The sequence below is a fragment of the Mercenaria mercenaria genome, chromosome 11 (assembly GCF_021730395.1).
Source record: "Mercenaria mercenaria strain notata chromosome 11, MADL_Memer_1, whole genome shotgun sequence".
Classification (NCBI taxonomy): Eukaryota; Metazoa; Mollusca; class Bivalvia; order Venerida; family Veneridae; genus Mercenaria; species Mercenaria mercenaria.
This window is the reverse complement of record NC_069371.1, coordinates 78571483-78597120: the sequence shown is the minus strand read 5'-3', so window position 1 is coordinate 78597120 and position 25638 is coordinate 78571483. Positions and strand designations below refer to the sequence as shown.

General features: G+C 31.9%; 1 protein-coding gene across 2 annotated transcripts in view; it reads left to right on the top strand.

Annotated features, from left to right (window-relative positions):
• The window catches only part of LOC123531953 (calcitonin receptor-like), a 118834-nt gene that overhangs the window by 18940 nt on the left and 74256 nt on the right, over positions 1–25638 (top strand). The window contains exons 1-2 of one of the 2 annotated variants that reach the window (XM_045313270.2): positions 10137–10355; positions 11320–12233. The exons of the other annotated variant lie outside the window; for it this stretch is intronic. Of the exons in view, the coding sequence (XP_045169205.2) occupies positions 11972–12233 (262 nt within the window). The 5' untranslated portion in view covers positions 10137–10355; positions 11320–11971. Of the gene's footprint in view, positions 1–10136; positions 10356–11319; positions 12234–25638 lie in introns of those variants that run through there. 2 annotated transcript variants of the gene reach the window in all.

Sequence of the window (25638 nt, the reverse complement as noted above, 5' to 3'; positions counted from 1 at the left end):
GAGAAATACTTGAAATCCATTTATATGTCTCTCATGAAATCATTAACGCCTAGTTTATTTTTGTTAAAAAGACCTTTTAAAGAAAATAGTACTTTCTGTGGCTAAACGAGTTATATGAAGTTCTCTAAATTGAAGTCGTGCCTTCTATACTATTCATAATTATATATATCACAATTAATGTATTTACGGACATGTAGTCATAATTATAAAAGTAAATTACCGTCGAATTTCAATATTTTAGATTACTTTACTCTATATAGTAGCGTATATATTGATGTCTTAAATCAGTATTTCATCAAGTGAAATTTTTAATAAGTTTATGATTGAAATTTTCTTATAGTCGTATTTATTGTATATTTTGTTTGTAAACCATTATGTACAGGTCACTATAACAAAAGAATTATTTACTAATTTAACGAAGTAAAAACAGAATTAAGTGTTAGTATGTGTAATCTGCCATGTCAAAAATTTTTAACAATGTTCAAAATATATTCCATTATTTTGAAACTACCTAGTAGTTGAATTTTTTATTACCATTTGAGACGAGTAAGAAAGAGGAGGATGTTTTAATTTGAAAAAAAAAAGAAACCCTTGCTGTGGTATATATTATTGCTTGGAATGTTAGAAGTCTAAGAGTTCCTTAATAATGTTAAATCACAGAGGAAACCTTTTAATGTATGGCAGCTTGAGTTATTTGTTCATGAAAGTAGGTATTATTGATCAAAATATTAACCCATAATTGCGAGATGCACGGTATGGTATGATTTAGTTGCATTTGAAAAGAAATGTTTTTGTAGGAGAAAACGATATGATATTACATTGCCATGACGAGTGGAGTCGCAATGAAAAGCATTTAATAGTCATGTCGCTTAAGAGGGCTGACACATTTTGGGGTTTCACTAATTGTATGTAATGTAATCATATTATTACTAATATTTATTAAAATTGGTTAAGTTCAAGTAAACATGAATATGACGCTGTCACTTCTTCTGGCTCCATAGTACATGTACATACACGTCGTGGACAGCTCACATATACCGCTAACAGGCTTGCCGCCTGACCAAGTAAGCATAGAGATACATGACTGAAGCCAGCAGAAATGACCCTTACACGGTACAGTAACACGAGTTCCTTGGTGTTGGACCTTTTCTTGATGTAGTAGCTCTCTTAGGCTGAATTGCATTGCTTTGATCCTGTGAGCACGGGCCAAGAACGTTTTTGAGCAGGAATGGAAGTGTTTGCTGGTACCCACAAATCATATTGTGAAACGGGTTTCTCGATGAGTGTAAAGAAATGGTTTATTGACTTCTACAAACAGAGTTTCAAATTGCGATGTTCTACACGCACCATTTGCAGTACGAAGACCTTGAGTATGAATGCTCTCGTTTGTTATAATGAATTTCTTACCGAACCATAAACAATTTCAACCGTAATCTACCTTTGATCTAATCAAAGCTTTATCGACTCTCAAACCTAGCAGCCATATCCCTAAGATATTTTACGTGTGGAATAGATAACATATGTACGTGTGCTAAAATCTTTTAAGAGGACATTCAATTATCTCCTTCCGTCTAACACTTACATTGTTTTTTTTTAAAAAACATCTTGATAGAGCAGTGATCGCACTGTCTTTCGATTTTTTTTTGCCCGAAGAACAGTCACTTAAATGAATAAAATGATATTCTTGTGCAAGGCTGTATTAACTATCCTGAACTTTCAAATGACGGCTCTTTATTCCACGATAATGAAGGAACAAATACGTATTTTGTGATACTTTGACACTATACTTTAAAAGGTTATATAAGCCCCGTAACATCAGTCGTAGTCCATACCTTTATTACATACCACATACGTGGTTCCCGACTTCCATTTTCTATTGCTAATCTGATTTGAATGCGTATTAGTCACTGAGGACGCGCACAAATGTACATAGTTCCACAGCTAACTAGACCGCTAAAAGAGTTTTGAATATCTCCAAAAGAGTTTACGATAGAAATTTGAAATTATCAAAACACAGCCTTCTTGCATTCACGTACAAAAACAAAGGTAAACATACAAAATACTGAGATCGGTACCCAAAATATCATGTTTTTTCAATAGTCAATACTCTCATTGAGTATTGCCTAGTTTTATCACCTGCTATTGTACTATACAGTAAGAAACAGAAAGTGTTTCTGCACATGCGCGTGGTCGGACGTACTTTCGTTTCTACTACAGTAGAGTATACTACTCTCTTTTGCCGAAGGTGAAAACGTAGTTATACAAGTATGTCGGTGCCCATAGAAATTTCTCATGCACATTCTGTTTTAAAATAGTTAAAAAAATTAAACTTGTTACATTACCATTCAGAAAACGTCCTCCCTCACTCGTGTGTTCCATGTATCTTTTGATAACAATAAAGAACAATAGATTCATACAAACTGAAAATGCTGTAACTCTACAACCCCGTTTTCTAACCTTTTCCGCTATTTTGAAACAGTAGGAACCATGCTCACATGCTAGTAAACTTTAATTAAAAATACGTCATATCCATTCCCTAGATCGAGTTTGATGTCACAATTATAGTTGTTACAATAATACTTGACCAATACAGGCCTATATAATTGCGGATGAGACCTGCCTTTGGCTGCATTGAAACTGAGACACCGACTATCAGTTCTCACAGTGCCTACATTGAAAACGTTAAAATATTGCAATTATTCAACATGAACATTTTATGGAAGGTCTTGGGCATAAACAGCCATATTTTGCAAATTTGAAACTTATGGGTCATGCCAGTAACTTTTGATTTGGCCTATATTTTATGTATTTTACACGTATCAAAATATGTCATATATTGGCAATATGAATGAATTTTCATCAATGGCAATTTCAACTTTCAACTTTCTATCGTAACACTTTGAGATATTTCCAAATTCTTACTCGTTTTAAACAGGTAGGAAATGGGAAATACAAGTTGATATATTAATATTGAACCAAATTTGATATCGCACAATGATGTTTTATATACATTTAAAAGGTTTGTATTTTATTTCTACCAGAAATAAAAAATAGCAAATTTTATAAACTGTAAGTAGGAAAATGCTGTAAACGAATAGGTATGTTCAATGAATGAAATATAGTTTGCGATCCTATCGCAACTGACGTATGAAAGTAAATACATATATATCTGACGGTGATAAAAAGTCCCCAATTAGTTATATTTTGTCTGTTTGATGCTTAACATAAACAACTTCGACATTTCATAAGAACAACAACATTCATTGCAAAACAAATACATTTTTTAAAATTTATCATGGGAAATATTTCATAATTAAAAAATGAGTGTATGGTTAAAAGATGTGTAAATATTGAACTATTTCGTGCACTTGTTGTCTACCGAAAAGGCTTGTTACACATGTTGTCAAGTGTAAAATTCGGCTATATCTGCACAATCAGCACTACTTTTGAGTCCAAAGATGCGGTTTTACGTTATAGTATTTATTACAAACTATCATATTGAGGCAAAACGATGTGTTAAATAATACTCTACGTGCATCAACGTATTTATTATACGAAATATAGTGTAAATATCTGGCTTTTTATCCATAGTTACAATCCAATGTATCTATAATTACAAACCAGTTGGCGTTAAATCAAAAACAATTATTAATCCCTTGCTAAGGGAACACGGAAGAATGTTTACGAAATAGCACAACAGATTAGCATTTTCTAATTCATTATCTTGATTGATGTGAAAGTTTACATCAGACTGTAGATATCTTACTTCGCATGCATGTGATCGTATCCCATTTATTATCTTATGGGTGTATGTGAGGCATATTTTGTTCTGCTTATATTTTATTCTGTTTCCCTTTGAAACTCTCAAACATTTGAGAAAGTTTATAGAAAAAGACCAACTCTAAATGTTTTTGCAAATAATTGCTACCGTTAAGTTTATGTTCCATAGTCTGCATGCCTTCTTTAGGAAATGATAGGTACGATTTTGTCACATAAATTGTAACTTTCCCCGCAGAGGCAAATTAAATCCTAAGAAAACCCAGACAATCATTATGTTGCAAGACAAATTACGAATATAGCTTTCATCAATCACAATGGAACAGGATTTTGTTAACCTTATGTTAAGAAACAGCTCATCGAAAACATTTACACAGTATTTGCTACTATTAACAATTCTCTGTCTTTTACTATGCATTTACTGTGTATTTGTTCTCTAAGACGATGCGCATGACAAACATGTTAACTTTTAAATTTTAAGAAAGCCCTATTAAATACATAGTTGAATTCTTCAAAAAACAAAGACAAATATCAAACAGGGAATGCCACGTACCAAAATCGCAGCGAAACGAAACCTACAGTACGCAGACGTGCACACAAAAAACACACACACACATACACATACACGCGGACACACACAAAGCCAACACACGAGGACAAAACGAACAAACAAAGGAACACACACACATACACGCGCACACACACAAAGCCTACACAAGAGGACAAATCGAACAAACAAAGGAACACAGTGGGGCACCGTTTCAAGTCACGTTTACCCATACAAATAAACTTTTCTGTATCAAAATCACAGCCATGACATTCATCTTTGCTAGAATTTCTAACAGAAATTGCTGTTTGTCACTGAATGTTATTGTTAAATTTGACGGGAGGGAACTATACAGTTTAAACGCATACTTTCACAAGAAAGATAAGAAATGTTGTGACGCCAAAAATGAGAAAAAGGATCTTAAGTCAAATATTTGTACAAGATACTTTGATCCTCATGGACATGGGACCTTCTTTTAAAGTTAAAAAAAAGGTCGTTTGGAAGTTGGGAAAAGTGAGCTGCTCTACCAAGGTTACCCTTTGATTTTCGCCAATTCACATTTAAAATGACTGATCATTCTTTGAATAATAATTGCCTACTCGATTGCATTTCATGTGGTTTCCAGTATAATATTGAAATAACACATAATGTACATTTTGTAAATTACTGACAATTAAATGGTTATGGCTTTTGCTGTTCGGAGCGGACACACAAGAATGGTAGATTATTCAAATTATTGTTTTTAAAAGTACTCGTATGATCAGTAAATTGTATTCAAATTTCTACGAATATTTGTCTTGATGTGAATTTTTTGTCTCGATTTCTGGGACAAGTTTTTCCGGCATACAAGTCTCCCAAAGGCAAAAGTAATGTTATCACGAGATACTAATGTAGAATTAGGTTATAATTGTCAGAGCAGACCGTAAAAAGGGGAAATTAGCTGAAACATATTATCCTTATGCTATTTCCTTACAATCAATTTGCAAAGGTCACTTTGTTGGTAGCATTACCGAGTCGCAACGTTATGGAGACACTATTTCTTTTTTTTGTTTGTTTGTTTTGGGTTTAACGCCGTTTTTCAACAGTATTTCAGTCATGTTACGGCGGGCAGTTAACCTAATCAGTATTCCTGGATTCTCTACCAGTACAAACCTGTTCTCCGCAAGTAACTGCCAACTTCCCCACATGAATTATCAGAGGTGGAAGACGAATGATTTCAGACACAATATCTTTTATCAAATCGTTACGGAGAAGTAGGGGGTAAAACTTTACAAACTTTTTCTACCTTTTTTTCACTTCATCTATATCATGTTATCTTAGAGGTGCAAAATTATATATTGTTTGCTATCTTGCTTTTTTCTCCTAAATTAAAAAGTTTTTGAAATTCTCTGTTTTATCTGATACTTAGAAGCACTTTGACAAACTACTAAATGAAAAAATAATCGAAGAACGTCAAGTTCTGTGGTATTTTCTACTTTGTCGTAAAAATATATGAATATTCTAAACAACTATTAGGAACGAAATTGAACGAAAACAAAACAAAAAAAATACGACGATAACAATTAGAACTAATTGGTAGAGCTGTCCAACAGAAACATTAACGAAATCTTACAACGGAGGGCCAGACGAACAACACATCAATAATTAGACACAAAGGAATTTAGAATACTTTGGTAGATTAATCCATTTGCAAGTAACACAGAAATTGACTATATTAAAAGATAAAACATGTCGGTATACAATATTGTAATTAAGTAGGAAATGAGGACTCCAACATCTGTAGCATATTGTTGTCTGTCTTCCTATTTCATGCCATTTTTGGGCGATCTTCTTCGAATACGTTTATAAAAATACATATGTTTTACCAAACTTTAGATGCTATATGTAAGTTATGTTGCAATGTGAATTTCATTATCAGCAAAATCTATTGTGTTCAATTGCTTATTTCTTTTGTCACAGAAAATTTCACCACAAAATTTGGATATTTTGATTTAATTGCTGCATAAATGAAATGATTTATTGTTTTGTTAATTTAAATAGATATAGCGAAGTTTAATTGAAAAATATCAATAAAAGGGAAAAACAAATATTATTTGAAAATGAATATGACAAAATAAATGTGTTATTTCTTGTTTCAGCATTTACAGTTGATAAATAAACATTGTATCAAAACAAGTGAATAACAAAATACAATTTAGATCTTTGACATTTTTATTATTGAATATTTTTTTTATTTCATGTTAGTTTGTGAAGATCAACACTTTACTGTTCATTACATGCTTGCAGATTCAAATAGGACCAATACATAATGACAAATTCGGATTTATTTACGCTACCATGTGACATTATGCATCCGCTTAATAACCATGAATACTTATGCAAAGTGATATTGAATATTGTTAATTATGTTCATGAAATCAGCACGACGCCATTTTCTAAAAAAAACAACAACAACTGCATTTTAATATTTTATTTAAAACATAGACAATCCGAATATAAATATAATATTTTGTACATCTTATATTTCAATAGTTTTGGTATGTCAAGAAATAGAAACTCAGACAAAAATGTCTAATTAAATACACGTTTGTGACAGACAAATCAATCAGTATCTCAAATATGGAATGGAGAAAACAAAAGCCAAAAGTACAACAGGACACCAAAGAATACTGGCATACGAAAGGATATAATTGTGTAGGCAACCCGACAAAAAGACAAAAAAGAAAACATAAATCATCATGCCATATACTCAGTTTTGTAAGCATATACAAGGAAAAATACTAAACATAGAACTTGAAATTACTCATAAAGTCCAGTTTACTAAGTGGTTTAACTTGAAATTACTCATAAAGTCCAGTTTACTAAGTGTTTTTTTTTCTTAAGAATATTTAATATCAATCTTTTATCATTTTTGGTTGATTATTTAAAAAAACTGTTTCCTGTATTCCGACAGAAGTTTTAAAAGTACACGTTTGTATAATTACATGGTTATAAATTCCCTTTTCGGAATTCCTTACTGTATCCGATCACAATAATATTGTAACACCTGGCTTTGTCAACAAAGTCCCGTTTCTTAGTGACCAGCTTGTTATCAAACTTGTTAAGTATGCGACGTGTTTGCAATATCTTTGCATAACTGCACGAAGGTATCTAAAGATATTGTACATCTTCAGGCTTAGTTATTGACCACTTAGTTATTTTATATGAAAATATTATGATTTAATTTTTTCATTTTCGTCATGTTTTCTCGAAAGTCTAGACTTCTTATCATTGCTTCCAGTCATAGAAAAAGCCTTCTGAGTACTTATGATAAAAAAATGTAACATACAATAAGATATATTTTGAAGTACAGAAGTATTGAGAGCCGTTGGAAATGACATATTCGATAAAAGTTTAACAAATTTAGCATACTAAAGTTTTTTATGTAACATTTTGTACTTAATAGTATTGCGATTTAACATTGCATGAAATAGTTATGTTTGAGTGTTTCACGGCGGTATATAAAGATTGTAACGCAGAAAGTAAGATTTCTTTCAGATGTATTAGTTTTACCTCCTTTATGTTAATGGGCATATAATACAAATGCTTACCAAAGCTATAAATGAAATACAAGCAAATAAGGAGGCTGCATAACTGTATGTTATGTGTGACCAAGAAACTTGAAAAACAATAAACTTGTCAAGCGTTTTCGTGATGTTCATCCAGGGATCAAATTAATGAATAATACCAATACTTTAAGGTATGAAATCCGTATGCATGACCAACTATATGTTGCGTGTTTTGTTAGGTTTATTATATTATTTCATATTTGTTCAGTCATTCCCATAGATACACACATAAAATGAACAATAATTTGATGGAATACATTCACTGAAGCTTTTATTTTGACTGCCATCTGGAATTTGTTCAAGAAATAAAATGAATGACGCATTTTCTATAGATATATTGAGTCATTTTTGTAGTAATCTTATGATTACTTGAACAAGTGTTGAAGTAGATTAAGGTATTTGACCCCTAATAGTAATGTTTAAAAAATGGCATTCGCTTGGTATATTCTTAAGGTTGACCTTGTTTCACACTGTGTTCTAATTTTTAAACAACTATCACCGTGCCATTTTTTTAATACATTTTAGAAATGATATTTTTTCGTTTTTCATGCGAAATGAACGACAGAACAGGATCGGTAAATCCATGAATCGCACCAGCGGTTCATGTTTAATTTGCCGATCCTATTCTGTCGTTCATTTCATCGTTCATTCTGTCGTTTCATTTAATTTATAATATTTCCTCAAGCTCAAGTAGAGACAAATTTCGAAGTAATGGTCACTGTCCAAAACGTTTGCAGAAAATTCATTATACCGTTAATTTTGATAAAAAACGTCAAACAATTGGTAAACAATTATAAAACACAAATTCTAACACGACCCGATTCATTTTCCTATTAAACAAAGAAGGCTGAAAACTGTGTGTTATTATACAACAATTCATTTTTGTGAGTCACAATTATTACGTCATAGCGTCAAACGTCATAGCGCTGGGAAAGAAACCAATGGAAAACAGACAAATATTTAATGAATGTCGTTAAAGATGTACTTTAAAAATCTCGGTAACGTGTTAGAATCGAAATAATATATCACATTTAGTTATTTGTTCTTAAATAAAAATCATTGTCGTTCAGATGCATATTATTATATCACTCGGGCTTCGCCCTCGTGACATAATTCCTTCGCATCTGAACTCCAAACAATGATTTTATTCAGCGTCAATTCACTAAATGAGATATTGTAGTTCTTAAATAAAACTGTCAATATCATTTTTTTTCTAGGGTAAAAGGATCTAATGAGACAGAATTCTAACTCCAACATTAAAAACTTAAGGTCGAGCCCTGTGGACTGTTTTAAATTTTGCTCACTTCATTCAAAAATAACCTTGCGGCAGAAGTAAAACCTACCTATATTTCTTCCACAATATGTAATCTATAAAGTAAAAGCGAAATAGAGAATTTTTACCGCATGTAACTCAGCATTTTTAAAGATGTCTAATTCTGCCCCCTTCTGTTTCACTTTGAACAGTAAGAAATCGCTTATCAAATGAAACTTTTCCACTTTTGTACAATAAATCAATAATACGTGTTGAAAACAGAGAAAATTTATTAGAAAATAGGGAATATAAGGAAAAAATGTTGGTCCCAGTGAGGCTTCAACCTTTGCCCACCTGAAAAATTTAAGTCAAAGTAGGTTTATGGTAGGCAATGAATACTCTTCAGAAGGACACACTATTATGTGTCTAATTCCTTAACGTCATAGTTTCTTTATCTCATTACTTCGATTAAATAAGTCGAAGTTTAATAAAACAACGTCAATAATTGTGTTCAAATACTAAAGTAGTTAGGGTTAAATAGGGGTGTTAACGTTACACATTTCATCTCCTCTTATGAACAGTCTCAGTCAAATATATTCCGCTATTATGTTACTTGTTTTTTTCTTTTCTCCAAAAGGATCTTTTCGCAGATTTTATTGGATACATTCCATGCTTCCAAAGGATCTTCTGTCCATTTTTTCCCCTATTCCATCATTTACAAGCAATAAAAAAACTTGATGTTGTAAACAGGTAATAAGAAGATACAATTTAAGTTCTTTCAAATTAAAGCATAAACCTATAATAGGCATGGTTTAAAGATAGAAAGTTTTATCTTCTTCTCATAATTTGTTAAAGTCTGTTTATTCCTTACGCTTACGACTTTATCACTTCTATTAGCGTAGACGTTATCGGTTGAAACTAGTTCACATGTGCTAACTGTATATATTGCTACAAATAAGAACGTGTCTTAGACCAACATGTGATTACTTTGTGTTGTGTTGTCAGTTGACTTAAGGAACATACCTTTCACTAATTCTTAAATATGTAGTTTTAAGTGAAAACTGGAAAATATCTACAGGAAAAAATAATCTTGACGACAGTAATGTTTAACATTCAACTGGATATTTGTTACATTTCTGATGAAAGAGGTGTATAAAAATTAAACACAAGGGTAATTAAACGCTTTTACCTTAATAGCAAGTTTCAGTCCGTACTTACACTATTTGTTCTTTAATATAACTATTTTCTACCACAAAAAGGCAAAGTATCTTCGTAAAACTGTGTCCGTATCGCAAGCAGCAAATTGATATAAGACAGCCTGTGACTTACTTATAATTTAAACATAGGGCGGAAGTTTATAATCTCGAGATGTTCATTTTTATGTTGAAAAATAGATAATATTTTCATTACGAGATAAACTGTTTATAACTGTAAGATAATATTATCTTGAAATAAAAATTTACCGTCTTAAGCGTTGAAATATTTCCTGATTTTATCAATAAGGAAACTAATTCGGTGAATATATCATTTATCCGATAGAAACGAATTCTTGTTTTAAATGAGATCGACTGAGCCAACGTTGATGCTATATTTGTCGTAAAGTTGTTAAATGGGTAATTGGCAAAAAGTCCCGATGTGGTTTATACCCGTATAAACGCACAAAAAAATAGCATTCAATTCTTATATGTATATTTTTACAGTAGCTTGCAAACAATAAGTGATCTGCTTTCCATTAGAACCAGAAAATCAAAATAAATGTGACGATATCTAAAGAGAAACAGCCAAAAAAAAAAAAAAAAAAAAAAAAAAAAAAAAAAGAATAAACCTACCCACTTTCAATTGTATTTCACCTTCCGATAAAAATACAATTTCTGATTTTTATTTAAAATGACGTTGAATCAAATGAAAAACCATACAGTCGTGTCAATTCAATTTTGATCTTTACCGTGAGAAAAATTAGTTTTAGCTATGATTAACTATTCTTTTTGAAATTTTGGTGTCCAATTTTAACAGAATTTTCCGAACGAGGCCATTTGTTCCTGCTTTTTTTGTAAATGACGTCCGAATGCGCGTGCAATATTGCGTAAAGAACCGTCCTTGAAATCGTTCTAAACGCTTTTTTTCTTTCCATACAGAATATAAAGTGAATGTAAACATTATAGTTAAAGTAAATACTGAATATTATCAAAGTGTTGTGAAAAAGTGAAATAAAGAAAGAGAAGAAAATAAATAGTTTTTTTTAACAAACAAAAGATGAAATGAAATAGTGAAACTATGTACATTAAGATAGGTACAAAAACAATGAAATAAAGAATAGTGAAGAGAAACAACAGTTCTTAGATTAAACAAACAGAAGATGGAATAAAAATGATGGAGAGAGTAAACGGTTATGTGTTCAAAGAACCCAAAAGATGAAATAAAGAGTGAATAGAATACACAGTTCTTAATTCAACAATCGGAATGATAACGGTGTATCCGTATGTAGATCACGAGTGTGCAAAACAGTAAACGATATGTGTTTATTCGTGAACGTATTTGCTTCATCCCTGTTATATCAGCAGTTGTAACTATTGAAAGATAACTGGTGTCTATTTCCAAGAATTAGGCTTGTCATTTCGTAATTGCCATTATTACCTTAAATTTCTGCTTTATATTAGTTTCTCGATTGCCTGGGAAACAAGACCATAAATGAATTTGAAATAGTTCTACGCCACATATTTTCTTTTTTCATTGCTCCATTAAAGAATAAATGGAAACAATCACAACCTATCTTAATGTAATAAAAATATGCTTGAAATGGACTGGATTAATAATTTAACACGTTTTAACCAAGAAAACACCGGCATGTCTAATAGAACTGCTTTGAAAGAAAATGAGGCATTTTATATTCATGAAGGATCTGGAATAACTTTGACAGAAGCAAGACAGGTTGTAACAGAGACACCTAGGAGAGTTCAGTCCAGATATCCACAAAGATTACTCCAGCTATTTGCCGCTTTAAGACGGGAATGTCAGGAGAAAATGAACACAGACCCTTCCTTTGACACAGGTAAAACATTTTGTGACATTTTTTCTATTAAAGTTTTGTTCTACGTACATCCGAAATACAAATAACAAAGCACTGTTTTTTATTACAATTTCAATGTCGAGGCATTATCATGTAGTTTTGGTTTGTATTTGGGAGTTATTTTTTCAACTTTGGACAAGCATGAATCGCGTTGTAAGCAATGTTATGTTGTTATGCCTGCCCTGTGACAGATTTGAAGGATATATTTTTCATATCGTTGGAGATATTCCCAATTCTTTTCCGCTCACAAATATATCATGGGTATATCACGTAACTCATTCATGGTTTTTAATAATAAGATCATAAATATTGATCAGCTTGTAGCAAAAAATTTATTACTGAACTCGTTTAATAGTGAAAGCAATAAATCAAATAATATTCTTGTCTAATATCTACAAAAGGATGACAATAATTGGATAATTCTTGTAATAAAACAAATTCGTTTGGTAGCAGTAACAGCAAGATAATTGTTCTATTTCACTATGAAGAGAAACGCATTGTCAGAATGATTTTAATGACTGAAGATAGAAGTGCATAAGAAATCCATAAAATTTCCCTGAAGTATCTAAATGTTTAATAGGAAAATAGATTTACAATAGAACTGCTGTAAAATCATCATATCTCTTACTATCTATTTGGATACATGAGATATATCTCTTAACGTGTCTTTCTGTTCTCATAATGCTTAAGAATATTCAAATGTATATTAACTCGACGACAGTGAAAAGAATTTACGAAAAATATTTGCAGTTGAAATTTTTTTTATCATTTTTCTGGTCTTGAAGGATGCTTGTTCACTTAAGATATGATTACTTTACCAGGGGTTATTTCACTGGCATTACATCTTCGGTAATGATGTAAATCGCGTTAAACACTAAGACACGTGGGACATAAGGTTAAATGATATATATATATATATAAAGAGAATATTAGGTTACTGTCAGATAAATTTAAATTTATTAGGCGAGTTGAAGAAAATATATTAGGCGAGGCTGCTGCCGAGTCTTATATATTTTCGTAGACGAGCCTAATAAATTTAAATTTTTCAGACAGTAATCTAATATTCTATTTATCCTACGTGCTCAGAGTATTGGGGCAAAAGTCGTTGGAAAGAGCAACAGCGTGCAGACTTGACGTCATATATAACGTTTGTATGTGCAATATTTAAAATTTGCGGATAAAAGAGAAAAACTTTTTTGTTTCTGGATAAAAACTTTTGATATTACCACTTATTGTCTTAGCTAGAATATTTCCAATACAGTGATAACGGTTTCAATGAAAAATTCGGAAAAATATGTTTTCAAAATTTCCGGCTGAAGTGCCGTAAAAGTGAAAAATAGCAATAACTTTTTTGTTTCCGGATAAAAACTTATAATTTGACCACTCATTTTCTAAATTCAAACATTTCCAATACAATGTTATCGGTTTTAATTTAAAATTTTGATAAAATATGTGATTTAAAAATTTCCCGCAAAAGTGATATTTTGACACTGACTGAATAAAGAAAAGTTTATTAGGCAGGCCGACTTTGTGCTATATCTTGTATAAGGGTAGATAAAGGCGTTCATCTGTCTCTCAGGAAATAAAAAAAACATCTGAATTAATTATATTACCAGATATTTTAACGAAATAATGTCTACCAGCAAAGTGAAGTTATCTCCAGAGTGAAGGCAGTCGCGTTATCAAAACATAATGCTTGTTGTCTGTTTCATCTTTAGAATTCGTAGCAATTATTTACAATTTATTCAGACTTACAGCTGACAAATAAAAATATACTTGGAATTATCCAAGTCTTTTACTCAGTGTCCGACATCTAAAATTCAAATGGAGTTTTCTGATATGTTTTGAAGCTTTATGTGACCTTTTCAGTTTTCAGATACCTACTTCTTGTCATTATCCGTAAATGGCTGTCTGAATATTCAATTCAACCCTAGCTTTTAATTTTACCACCACGAAAGTGATTTTCAAAAACTTTGTATTGTTTATCTATTAGAAAGTAAAAGGTACATATTTTGGGTAACATAAGGCTTATCTGGACTCGGATGATTGTTGACATTTGGTTTGCCTTTATTTCCTTATTACAGTTATTACTGCCTGATCTAAAGTCTTATCCCGAAAATAACCTTTAACTTCTCTTATTTTATTGTGTATTTACATTGTTGTATTCTATGAACTCATATAGCACTTCATTTTACACTTTCTGTCAACTTTGCTGGCGGTGTTGAAGAGAGTCGATGTTTCCTTTATTCAATGCTTCCTTGTACTCAATTATTAGTATTTATGGATACTCATTTAGGGTTTCCTTATTTGTATTATTTTTTGTTCCTTTGCCTAACTCGTAAACTTTGTATTACATACATCGTGTTTTGTCGGTAGTACCGATTTGCGCTACACATTGTCTCCAAACACGTAAACTGCAAGGGCTGAGTAAAAAGGTGGTTATTTCTCTCTACGTTTTCTAATATTAAATACCATTCAGTTTGTTTTGATTGATTGATTGATTTGGGTTTTACGGCGCACCAACACAGTATAGGTTATATGGCGCCAAACAGGACTACAAATTTTGGTTTCACATTTCATTTACATCGAAATAAAAACATGAGGTATGGAATCAAAACCAATCAGTTTGTACATATATTTTTGTATCTAAGTAATTATCACCATTCAACATTACCCGATGGGAATAAAAATTAATATATTTTGATAACTACAAATTTCTGTTTTTGAATCAATTAACGTATCTGCAAGAATATTTAGTGTATAAAAATATGACTTTTTTTCTCCCTCGTCGGACTATTTGTCTTATTTTTATGAACGAGAATAATCATTCGCTAAGATATGAATACCTTTGAATACCAAAAATATGTATTACATATTGCCTTATCTGTAAGAATATTATTTGCTCCAAAGCGATGCTATTGTTTAAGTTAGTACTATGATATAATTACCAACTAGTGAAGAAGTATCACGTGACAATATCTCCTTTAATTATCATTCAATAACGTTAATGTGTGCACTACAGCTGTGACGAAAGAGACACAGATAATGACAATAAAGTTGGTGTGTTCGTATGAAAGAAATGACGTATGGACTTTTGGTCAGAGCTATATTTTTTTTCTATTAGAACTAACCATCTGTCTCTAAAAGCCTTTGCTTGTCATTTAGTTCCAGCAATTTCAGCGGTAGATTCCACTTTGGCTGGGATAACTGTATTTACGTAGAATTGTACAATTTAAAGTTATGAATTAGGAATTTTGCTCACTTAACTCGTGAAAAACTTCCTAGGAGAGGTTTCGCCACTGATAACTCCAAGGCAGAGAGCAACTGCTTTCTTTCATTTGTTTACTTTGTCCTCGTTTTCTTTTTTCTTACACATTTATTTTATGCACAAAATAGGTATTTTAACTATAGCTTGAACTGTGATACCTTATTAGGTCTGACTGTATGTTACGCCTTTGTTGTAAGTGTACTGCGGTTATTCCTATCTCTGAAGGAAACTGTAACGTTAAGCAGTGATGTATAACAGTTTGTATTACTGTGTCAAAATCCCTCTCGAATCAAAATTATTTTATTCTTCTTCAAATACGGCAAATGATGAAATAATTAATTTTCTGAGCTGTGTGTTTTTGGGAGAAATTTAGGTGCATACTTTTGATATTTTTGCAACAATTTTACGAATGACATTATGATCGTAAATAAATGAAATTAAACATGAACAGACACAAGAATAGATAAATACACATTAAACATGATATTTGCCGAACAGCACTAACTGAGAAGGAAATAAGCACAAAAATATCCCCAGTAAATGTCTTTAAAATCAATTTGTTACCAACTTGGATTTATCGAGTACCTATAACCGTTTCGTTTCGTTTGTCAACAACATTGACGTCAATTTAGGTACAAGTGACGTTAGTCGAATATATTCTATAAAAGAATATAAAAAAAATTATGTTTCAACAAAATGAGCTCTCATGCGATAGAACAAATCTTACCTTATAGTTTGTACTTTTCAACACTAACTGATTAAATGCTTTATGACGGCTGAACATTGTACAAATATTTGAAACGTGTTATAATCTAAATATTGTCTGTAGAAGTATGCAGAATACAAATATTATATTCTTGAAGAACAAACGTTTTTGCACAAATGATTTAATGTTCTGCACAACATTAACCGTTTGAAGTATGCAGTGCGTTATGCAGAGCTAACACTCACAAGTCTAAACACTGAAATAGGATTCTAATACATAAAAATTACGTCTAGATCATGGAGTCTATTCAATGTTTTGGTTTAACAGAGTTCGGTTCAGGCCGAGGCCAGTTGGCCTGCATAGTTGCTCGTTATTACATACTCGTTTCTATTTCCCTATAAGTTACACTGGTACCGGAAACGTCAATATTTTTCCATACACTGACGCCTGAATTTCATATCGGGTGCATGACGTAGTTCAGTGTTTGTTGTTGCACTATTTTTTCTATTTAGTACAGTATTGTCAATCCTATTCAGGCTTTTGAACAAATTTATGATATTTCTGTTATATTTATATGTGTAGATGCGTATGTAATAAAAAGGTTATTATCTTTGCATCGCGAAATATGCACTCGTTCTTCAGCGGAAGAATATTGCGCACCTAAAGTCGCGCAATATTTCCGCAGAAGAATTCATGCATATTTCCCGATATAAAGCTAATAACCTATAATTATTACTTTACATTAATGCTCATTTATACCGAGCCTGCTATTATATCATTTGGTTACGTGTTTTACATTTCAAATACTGATACCATAATGTTTACTCATAACATTGTCCTTGTTTAAAGTGGTATTCTATTATCTCAGTTTCAAACATACAGTTCATACAGAAGAAAAAATAATTTATAAATCAGTGAAACATTTCCTGAACAAACGGAAGGTAATTTGACTTGCACAATATGAGTCCATGAATATAACATGGCATAAGAAAGTAATGCAGTTGATTAATGTCACATTATGTACAGCAAGTCTCATGATAAAAAGTCACACGCTGCCTAGCTCTGACTTATACAGGACACTTTAGAAACACCTGAATATTTCCTTGATCCTAAGGTCATGAAATGATACCAGAACTGAAAAGGCATAACAAAAGATATTGGTTGGTAATTATGCTTTTCGGAATTCCTTTAGTTATGGCTATAAGATCGACTAAATCACCGGGAGCTTTGATTAGTCAGCTGTTTAAATTTGATGGAGCTGGATCCATGCATCATCACTGAATCTTTTCAAAAAAAAAAAAAAAAGCAAAAAGCAAATTTTGATAATTTTGCCTTTTCTAACTTATTTCAATATTCATAATCATAATTTTGAAAAATCAAACAATAACAATTAAAGATAACATGTTTACATCTGCCAGTTTAGTAGTTATTTTAATGTAGATTCATTTCCATGCCGTCCTTTCGGTCCATTCACATAGTTTGCCTATATTCTGTGTCTGCTTAAAAATCCTAGTTGAGTGATATATTCTGTGTCCTTAGTTTGCCATGACAATTGCTAAATTTAATAAACAGTTTAATAAAATGATTATATTCTCGTACAAGGGTATCAATATTCGCAAGCGATAAGTTTTCATGGAAGCTTCTGTTGTTAATTATTATCTTAGTGATATCTCGTTTCACACATATAGTATTGTTCCAGCTGCTTACGGAGAAATGTCTTATTTCTTTTTCTGAACGAATTCCCATTACAAGATGTTCTTTAATCCGTGGCTATACTAAACATGAACATGTGAGGCAGTTTCGTATGTTTCTGATGCTCATTCTTAAACGCAAAACTACTGCTATCGATATGATTATTACAAATATTTGAAATAATTTGTTCTGGCAAGAAGTTTTTATCGTATTTGCACGATAAATACATTGGCTTTTTTTCCTGCGCTACTGTGAAGCATGACTACTGCGCGTGAAGCATTTATTTGGCTTAGTATTTGTCATATATACAGACTTTCGATATCAAATATCCGTTAATAAAATTTATGAAAAGATTCTTTGGAAATAAAGAACTCAGCTAAGCCACACATTAACAAATTTAGTTTGATTGAATCTGTTCATGAAAGGTACTGAAATGTGCAAACGTAAGTTGTAACTGTACGCTATTGTTACTATTTCAGTTAACATTTGACTTGACAATATTAAATTATATTTATCAAACGAGAAAAAACTACTTAAGATTCTCGTTAGACAAATTGTTCCTTACTGTCTAGCCTTTGATTTGAAATATTCTGTGGAGCCAATCAGTGTTACCATTTTTATTTCTTTCATGTAACATTCAAAAAGTAAAGTTATTTAAAAAGTAATAATAATTATTGCCTGGCAAAACAGAACTTCATTTTGCCAGTTTATATGTTGAACGAATGTACTAGATTAAAGGCAGTTGGATTTTGCTCACTAATGGATTGTAATGTTTTGCAATTTGATAGTATGCTGAAACTGACATTAGAAAACTCCTGATTATTCCAACTAAAGTTTTTTTAATGAAGAAAACAGAGAAATGTGTTCCCGACATTTGTCTCTGAGAAATATTGTCCGGAATACTTTCTCAAGGCTTACAAAACGCCTTTGTCACATATGGTAATTAGTTCATTCATGTAACTTGAAGTAACATTATCACAAGATCCGGATGATAAATTAGGTTATATTTGTCAAAGTATACTATAGAAAAGGAAATCATCTGAAAGGGATTATCCTGATTCTATTTCCTTCCTAGTTAATTGCAAAGCTCACTTCGTTAGTGCCATTATTAAGGTAGATTTTTTGCCTTAATGGGTTATGAAGCAAACTTCCTGTAGTTGTGGAATGTAACAAAAGAGCCAGTTTTTTAATTCGTCTGTACTTTGGCATATCAGATATGGATCGATTGCAAACTTCCGATAAATGATATTAAGCTCTTCGGGAACATGGCTTTTTTGTTTATTTGTTTACCCATATATGAGAACAGCGCGTGCACAATAACTATGCTGTATAAACATATAGATAATCTCTGGCCACGAGTGTAATTAATAAAAATTTACGTTTCATTTTGATCTTGAAATATATCATTTAAACATTGATAAGGAATGTTTTAGATAAGGCATGAATCAACCATGCCAAGTTGTATATTATTGTTTCATGTTCGTATATGCAAACTTAAAACATAACTATATATTGTTTTAAAATCGTATATTATACTTTTCCTGCATTATTGTAATGTGCATTAAACACAAGCATGCTTACAAAAGCTATTGCACATGCAAAAGTGGGTAATCCAAATTTACATCGAAGAACAAGCTAAAAATTAAAACTGTTTGACGCTAAAAGCAGTATGATTTTTTTTTGCCGAGGAATGAGAGCGGAAGTGTTCTAAGTGCATATAAATAAAGAAGCACTAAAAACAGTTTTTTTGCTCAGACTTCTAAATTGTTGACAAAAAACCCCTCGATTATGTTTTTATTGTAACGTGCTATTCAAACATTTTCTAGCTATTTGTCCATCATCAATATCAATATTACAGTCAAAATTTCATTAGATATTCTTATTCGGGTGATACATCACATTTTCCAAATTAAATTCTTTTATACATTTATTTTATCCCCCAACATGGTAACTGCAGCGCCCGTCTGTCTGTCCGTCCGTTTGTTCCCTCGCCCGTTTCGAATTCATGTCTGGTCTGTAACTTTGTCATGCATTAAGTGATTTTCATATTGCTTGGCACAATGTTTGCCATAATGAGGCAATGTGTCATGCGCAAGATCCGAACCCCTAGCTCAAAGGTCAAGATCCCACTTGGACCGATATTATTAAGGTCAATGGCACACTCAGATTTCAAAGGTCAGTAAATTGGGAATATATGTTAACTGAAACAACATAGTGGTTGATTGAAAATAATGTAGATCATTTACATTTTGAATACATTAAGTGTATAGTTCGGTTTCTAAGGTCAGCGATGTTTTTTTTATACTTTTAATAATGGAACGGTATATATTGATAACTCAAACGTCAAAGTCAAACTATGATTTTCGGTTGACCAACGACTCAGTTTATGCTCCTGATAAATCAAATAAGTACGCCGAGGTTGAATTGAAAATGATTGTAAAATAGTTTATATAACCTGATAAATAAACAAAAGAGAATAACAAGACAGAATTAAAGTCTGTAAAACGTTTACTAATTAAGAAATAATAAATATGTCCCTATATTTTATCAGTTAATAAAATATGGACAGGAGTTCGAATACGTAATAACTAAATCACGAGTGCGTAGCACGAGTGATTTAATATTCACATCCGAACGACTGCCCATATTTTATTAACTGATTAACTGATAAAACTACTGGAACAGATTTATTATTTCGATTCTAACCATGCAAATTCTTTGCATTTTACAGCTCTACATTTTAGCTCGAAACGTCAATCGGCTGTCCATATGCTATTTTAAAAATCTCCCCACGAATGGAAAGCGTTGCATAACGGAATGTTCCGATATTCAGTAAATTTTAATTAAAGTAGTAAGTACTTACTGCTGTGAAATGTTTTTTTTTCAATAACATCCAAGGTCTAATATAAAAGAAATCAGAAGTAAATACTTCATTCAAAGTATTTCTATGCAGTATCTAAAAATAGTACACGTCACCTATGATGACAAGTGCTACAACATACACACCAGAACATTGCGGCATATAAACACGTAAGCACGTGAGTCTGGAAGATTGGAGCATGAATTATTATTTATTTACACAAATATTATTGTCAGCTGTAAGTCTGAATAAATTGTAAATAGTTGCTACGCATTATTGATACACATGACTAAAGATGAAACGGACAACAAGCATTATATTTTGGTAACGTGCACGTGACTGCCTTCATTCTAGAGACAACTTCACTTTGCTCTTAGACATTATTTCTTTAAAAATATCCGGTAATATAATTAATTCGGATGTTTATTTTTTATTTCCTGAGTGACAGATAAACGCTAATTTATATCATTTAGCCTAATGTCCCACATGTCTTTGTGTTATTTACACAGGAAAAATCCTGATTATTGCAGCTAAAGCATTTTTAATGAATATAACAGAGAAAGGTGTTCCCGACATAAATCTCTGAGACAATATTGTCCGGAATACTTTCTAAAGGCTTTTAAGAACGCCTCTGTCACATATGGTAATTAGTTCTTTCCTGTAACTTGAAGTAACATTATCACAAGATCCGGGTGATAAATTAGGTTATACTTGTCAAAGTAGACTATAGAAAAGGAAATCATCTGAAAGGGATTATCCTGATTCTATTTCCTTCCTAGTTATTTACAAATCACATATCGTTAGTGCTATTATTAAGATATAATTTTTGCCTAATGTGTTATGGAGCAAACTCCCTGTAGTTGTGGAATGTAATAAAGAGCCAGTTTTTCAATTCGTCTGTACTTTGGCATATCAGATATGGATCGATTGCAAACTTCCGATAAATGATATTAAGCTCTTCGGGAACATGGCTTTTTTTTGTTTTTTGTTTATTCATATATGAGAACAGCGCGTGCACAATCACTATGCTGTATAAACATATAGATAATCTCTAGCCACGAGTGTAATTAATAAAATTTACGTTTCATTTTGATCTTGAAATAGTATCATTAAAACATTAGGAAACCAGATTGATAAGGAATGGTTTAGATAAGGGATGAATCAACCATGCCAAGTTGTATATTAGTGTTTCATGCTCGTATATGCAAACTTAAAACATAAATAAATATTGTTCTAAATTCGTATATTATATTTTTCCTGCATTATTGTAATGTGCATTAACTATAAGCATGCTTACAAAAGCTATTGCACATTCAAAAGTGGGTAATCCCAATTAACATCAAAGACCAAGCTGAAAAGTAAAAATGTTTGACGCTGAAAGCAGTATGTTTTTGCCGATGAATGAGAGCGGAAGTGTTCCAAGTGCATATAAATAAAGAAGCACTAAGAACAGTTTCGCTTTTCGCTCTAACTCCTAAATGTGTAGACAAAAAACCTCGATTTTGTTTTTATTGTAATGCGTTATTCAAACATTTTCTGGCTATTAGTCCATCATCAATATCAATGCTACAGTCAAAATTTCATTAGATACCGGTATTCTAATTCGGGTGATTTATCAAATAATCCGTTTGATTCTTTAATAAATTTATTTTATCCCCCAACATGGCAGCGGCAGCGCCCGTGTGTCTGTCCGCTCGTTCCCTCGTCCGTTTCTAATTCGTGTCCAGTCTGATACTTTGTCATACATTAAGTGATTTTCATATTGCTTGGCACAAATGTTTGCCATAATGAGACAATGTGTCATGCGCAACACTCGAATCACTAGCTAAAAGGTCAAGGTCCCACTTGGACCGGTAGTATGGTCAATGGCACACTCAGATTTCAAAGGTCAGTAAATTGAGAATATATGTTAACTGAAACAACATAGTGGCTGATTGAAAATAATGTAGATCATTTACATTTTAGAATACATTTAGTGTATAGTTCGGTTTTTAAGGTCAGCGATGTTTTTTTTTGAATTAAAGTCTGCAAAACGTTAACTAATTCGTCCATTGAAAATATAGTGACTTGATTCAATAAATACAGAAATTTACATTACATGTCAAACCACACGTATTCCTAACTGTTAGGACTATTATCCCTACTGACAGTAAAGACGTGATGGAAGGAACAGGTGTCAGTTTTAATAGGGTCTTATCTTTACACTATTTTGTATAGACCACCTTTTTTTTTAAATATGCTAATATCAGAAATTATATATCGACCTATACAGGCGGTATTTACGCCGTTGCTGTGTTGTTTTGATTTATGCTACCCTTGAAAAAGGCTTTTTTAAAAAGCCGAAAGCGCTCGGGTTTATAATTAAACTTTTGACACTGTTTGAACATATATTTTTTCTCATACTCTCTCTCTCTCTCTCTCTATATATATATATATATCGGAAATGCATTATTGTAACAGTATATTGAAATAAGATAGATTGTAAATATCGAAATGTTAAACGGTTTGACTTGCTTATTTTATGTCGAATCATGGGTAATATAATCTTAATCAACTTTATATAAATCAAACGATAATATTTTCCTTCACATATTTTTTATTCTTCAAGGACATGAACCTGATACTAAATGTCATTTATCTGACAATGAGGTACTTCAGTTAGTGTTAAGTTCTATTGACACGTAATGAAAATACGCTTGCTTGCTATCTTTAAAGATACTTAGTGTTTGCTATTATTTTACGTTAAAGGTAGAAAAGCAATTGCTTCAATAGAGAATATGCATAATCACATGGTTAGAAAAAGGTACTTTGAATTCTTCAAATGAAAATATAACTGTTGAAGGTATTTAGTGATTGTTTCATATAGCTGCCATTAATTCTCTAGATTCTCTAATATGGTTGCTTAGAAACAAGATTATTGAAGAAGTCAATCATATGAAATGAATAAAAACAGTTTCAATGTGTCCTATATTATTTGAAGATATTCTTTAAACATGCACTGAATTAACAATTTATCACATTTAAACAACAAATTGTTCGATTTGTTTTTGAGTATAGTTTGGAAAATGAATTATTTCATACACTAAAAGGGTCTAAAATAGATGTGACAGAGTCAGGACAGGTTATAATAGGGCAACTGGGAGAGGTTAGACCAGATATCATCAAAGATTACACGCCAAAACAAAAATGAGACGACAAAATGAACATAGAACCTGCCCAAGACACATACAAGATATTTAATTACAGTTTAGCTTACCCATGAAAAGACTCAATCAAACCGAGTCTGCAATTTTCACTATTTGCCTTGTTCTCGGTGCTTCCGAGGGATCTACTTTCTAGATTTTATTTAATATACATAACCAAAATATGGATAGCAACTCAAAACCATTTACTTAGAATACAAATTCAATGTTTCACTGAATGGTCGGATGTGCTATCTGAATCTTTAAAATTGCTTAAGTTCGTGCACGTTGCTTATTAATGATTTATTTGCTCTACCCAAAGGCAAGTCTGGAAACAGCGAATGATGTTCCGTGTTGTTTGTCCGAAAACCGAATATGCTGTCGTACATATTTTGATTTTAAGCATTTTGATATCGTTGGCTATTCGTATGTGTTGAATTCAAATCATTAATTGGCTTATATTCAAAATCATAATGATTATCTTGATATGGTGGTAACATAACTCTTGCGATAAATCGAGTCTAGCTGGTAGTAGCGATGACAATATGATTGTTCTGATTACCCAGATACTGTCTTATTGAATATTTGTGACTTCGAATGACATAAATTCACAAATAAATGCCATTAGAGACGCATGAAAACCTCAAGAATAGTGATAGAAAAAGACATTAGATTAGGCCTGTACAGTTAACTTTGCTCAGCTCTTCGCGAATAGAGACACACTCAAGAGCCCCATAACATCAGTCGTGTTCCATACTTTTATTATATACCTCAAACTAGTATCTGGTTCCTGACCTCAACTTTGTATTACTAGTCTCATTTGAATGTGTATTAGTCACTGAGGACGATCTTATTCTTTTTCGCCTTTAAATAGTAAAAATACATGTCAATAGATAATGAATATCATTTGCATTAACAAAGCCTAACATGAACAGAGGAATGTTGCCGTAATTAATAATAGAACAGTAAACAAAGTCTACACGTAAAAAAGTCATAGCTAGCTGATGTTGCATTAATTACTTACTGTCAACCTAGTGGTACAGCGTCCGCTTCGAGTGTGGGAGGTCGTGGGTTCGATCCCCTAGGACGTGAAAAATGGTACTGTAATGTAATTTCAAAAAAGGGTGTTAGGCTATTGTTTTAAAAGACTAAATTATTCATTGTCTTGGATAATATATATTCATTCAAAATTAGTTAAAGGCTTTCACCGGAAACTCTTGACCTTTTAAAATTATTGAAATATAAAACTGACAAGTTAGCGTAGCTCTGGGCAGGTTAAGACATAACACCAGGAAAACTACATCTTAATTTGGTAATCAACAGTCTGGCCGGTGCATATAAAAGATCTATGTACTAGATATTCGGGAGGCAAGGCGGCAGAGCCACCAACCGTGGTTCTGCCAACGTAAGTCAAAATACCATTATGCCTCGTTAGGTTACCTTCCAGATATGTAGATTTCATGAAAGACAACTCAAACATAATTAGTTCTTAACATTTTACAGTAGCTAAATATTATTTGAAAGATGGACACTGAGACAATAAAACTACTTGTATTAAAAGTCTTTCTTTAACTAACTGAAATTAAATAAACATCAGAAACGAACTATTGTGTCTTCAATCTTATATATGTGTGTGGAAGTTCTACCACAGGATTTACAAGTCTGATAGCACTGGTGCC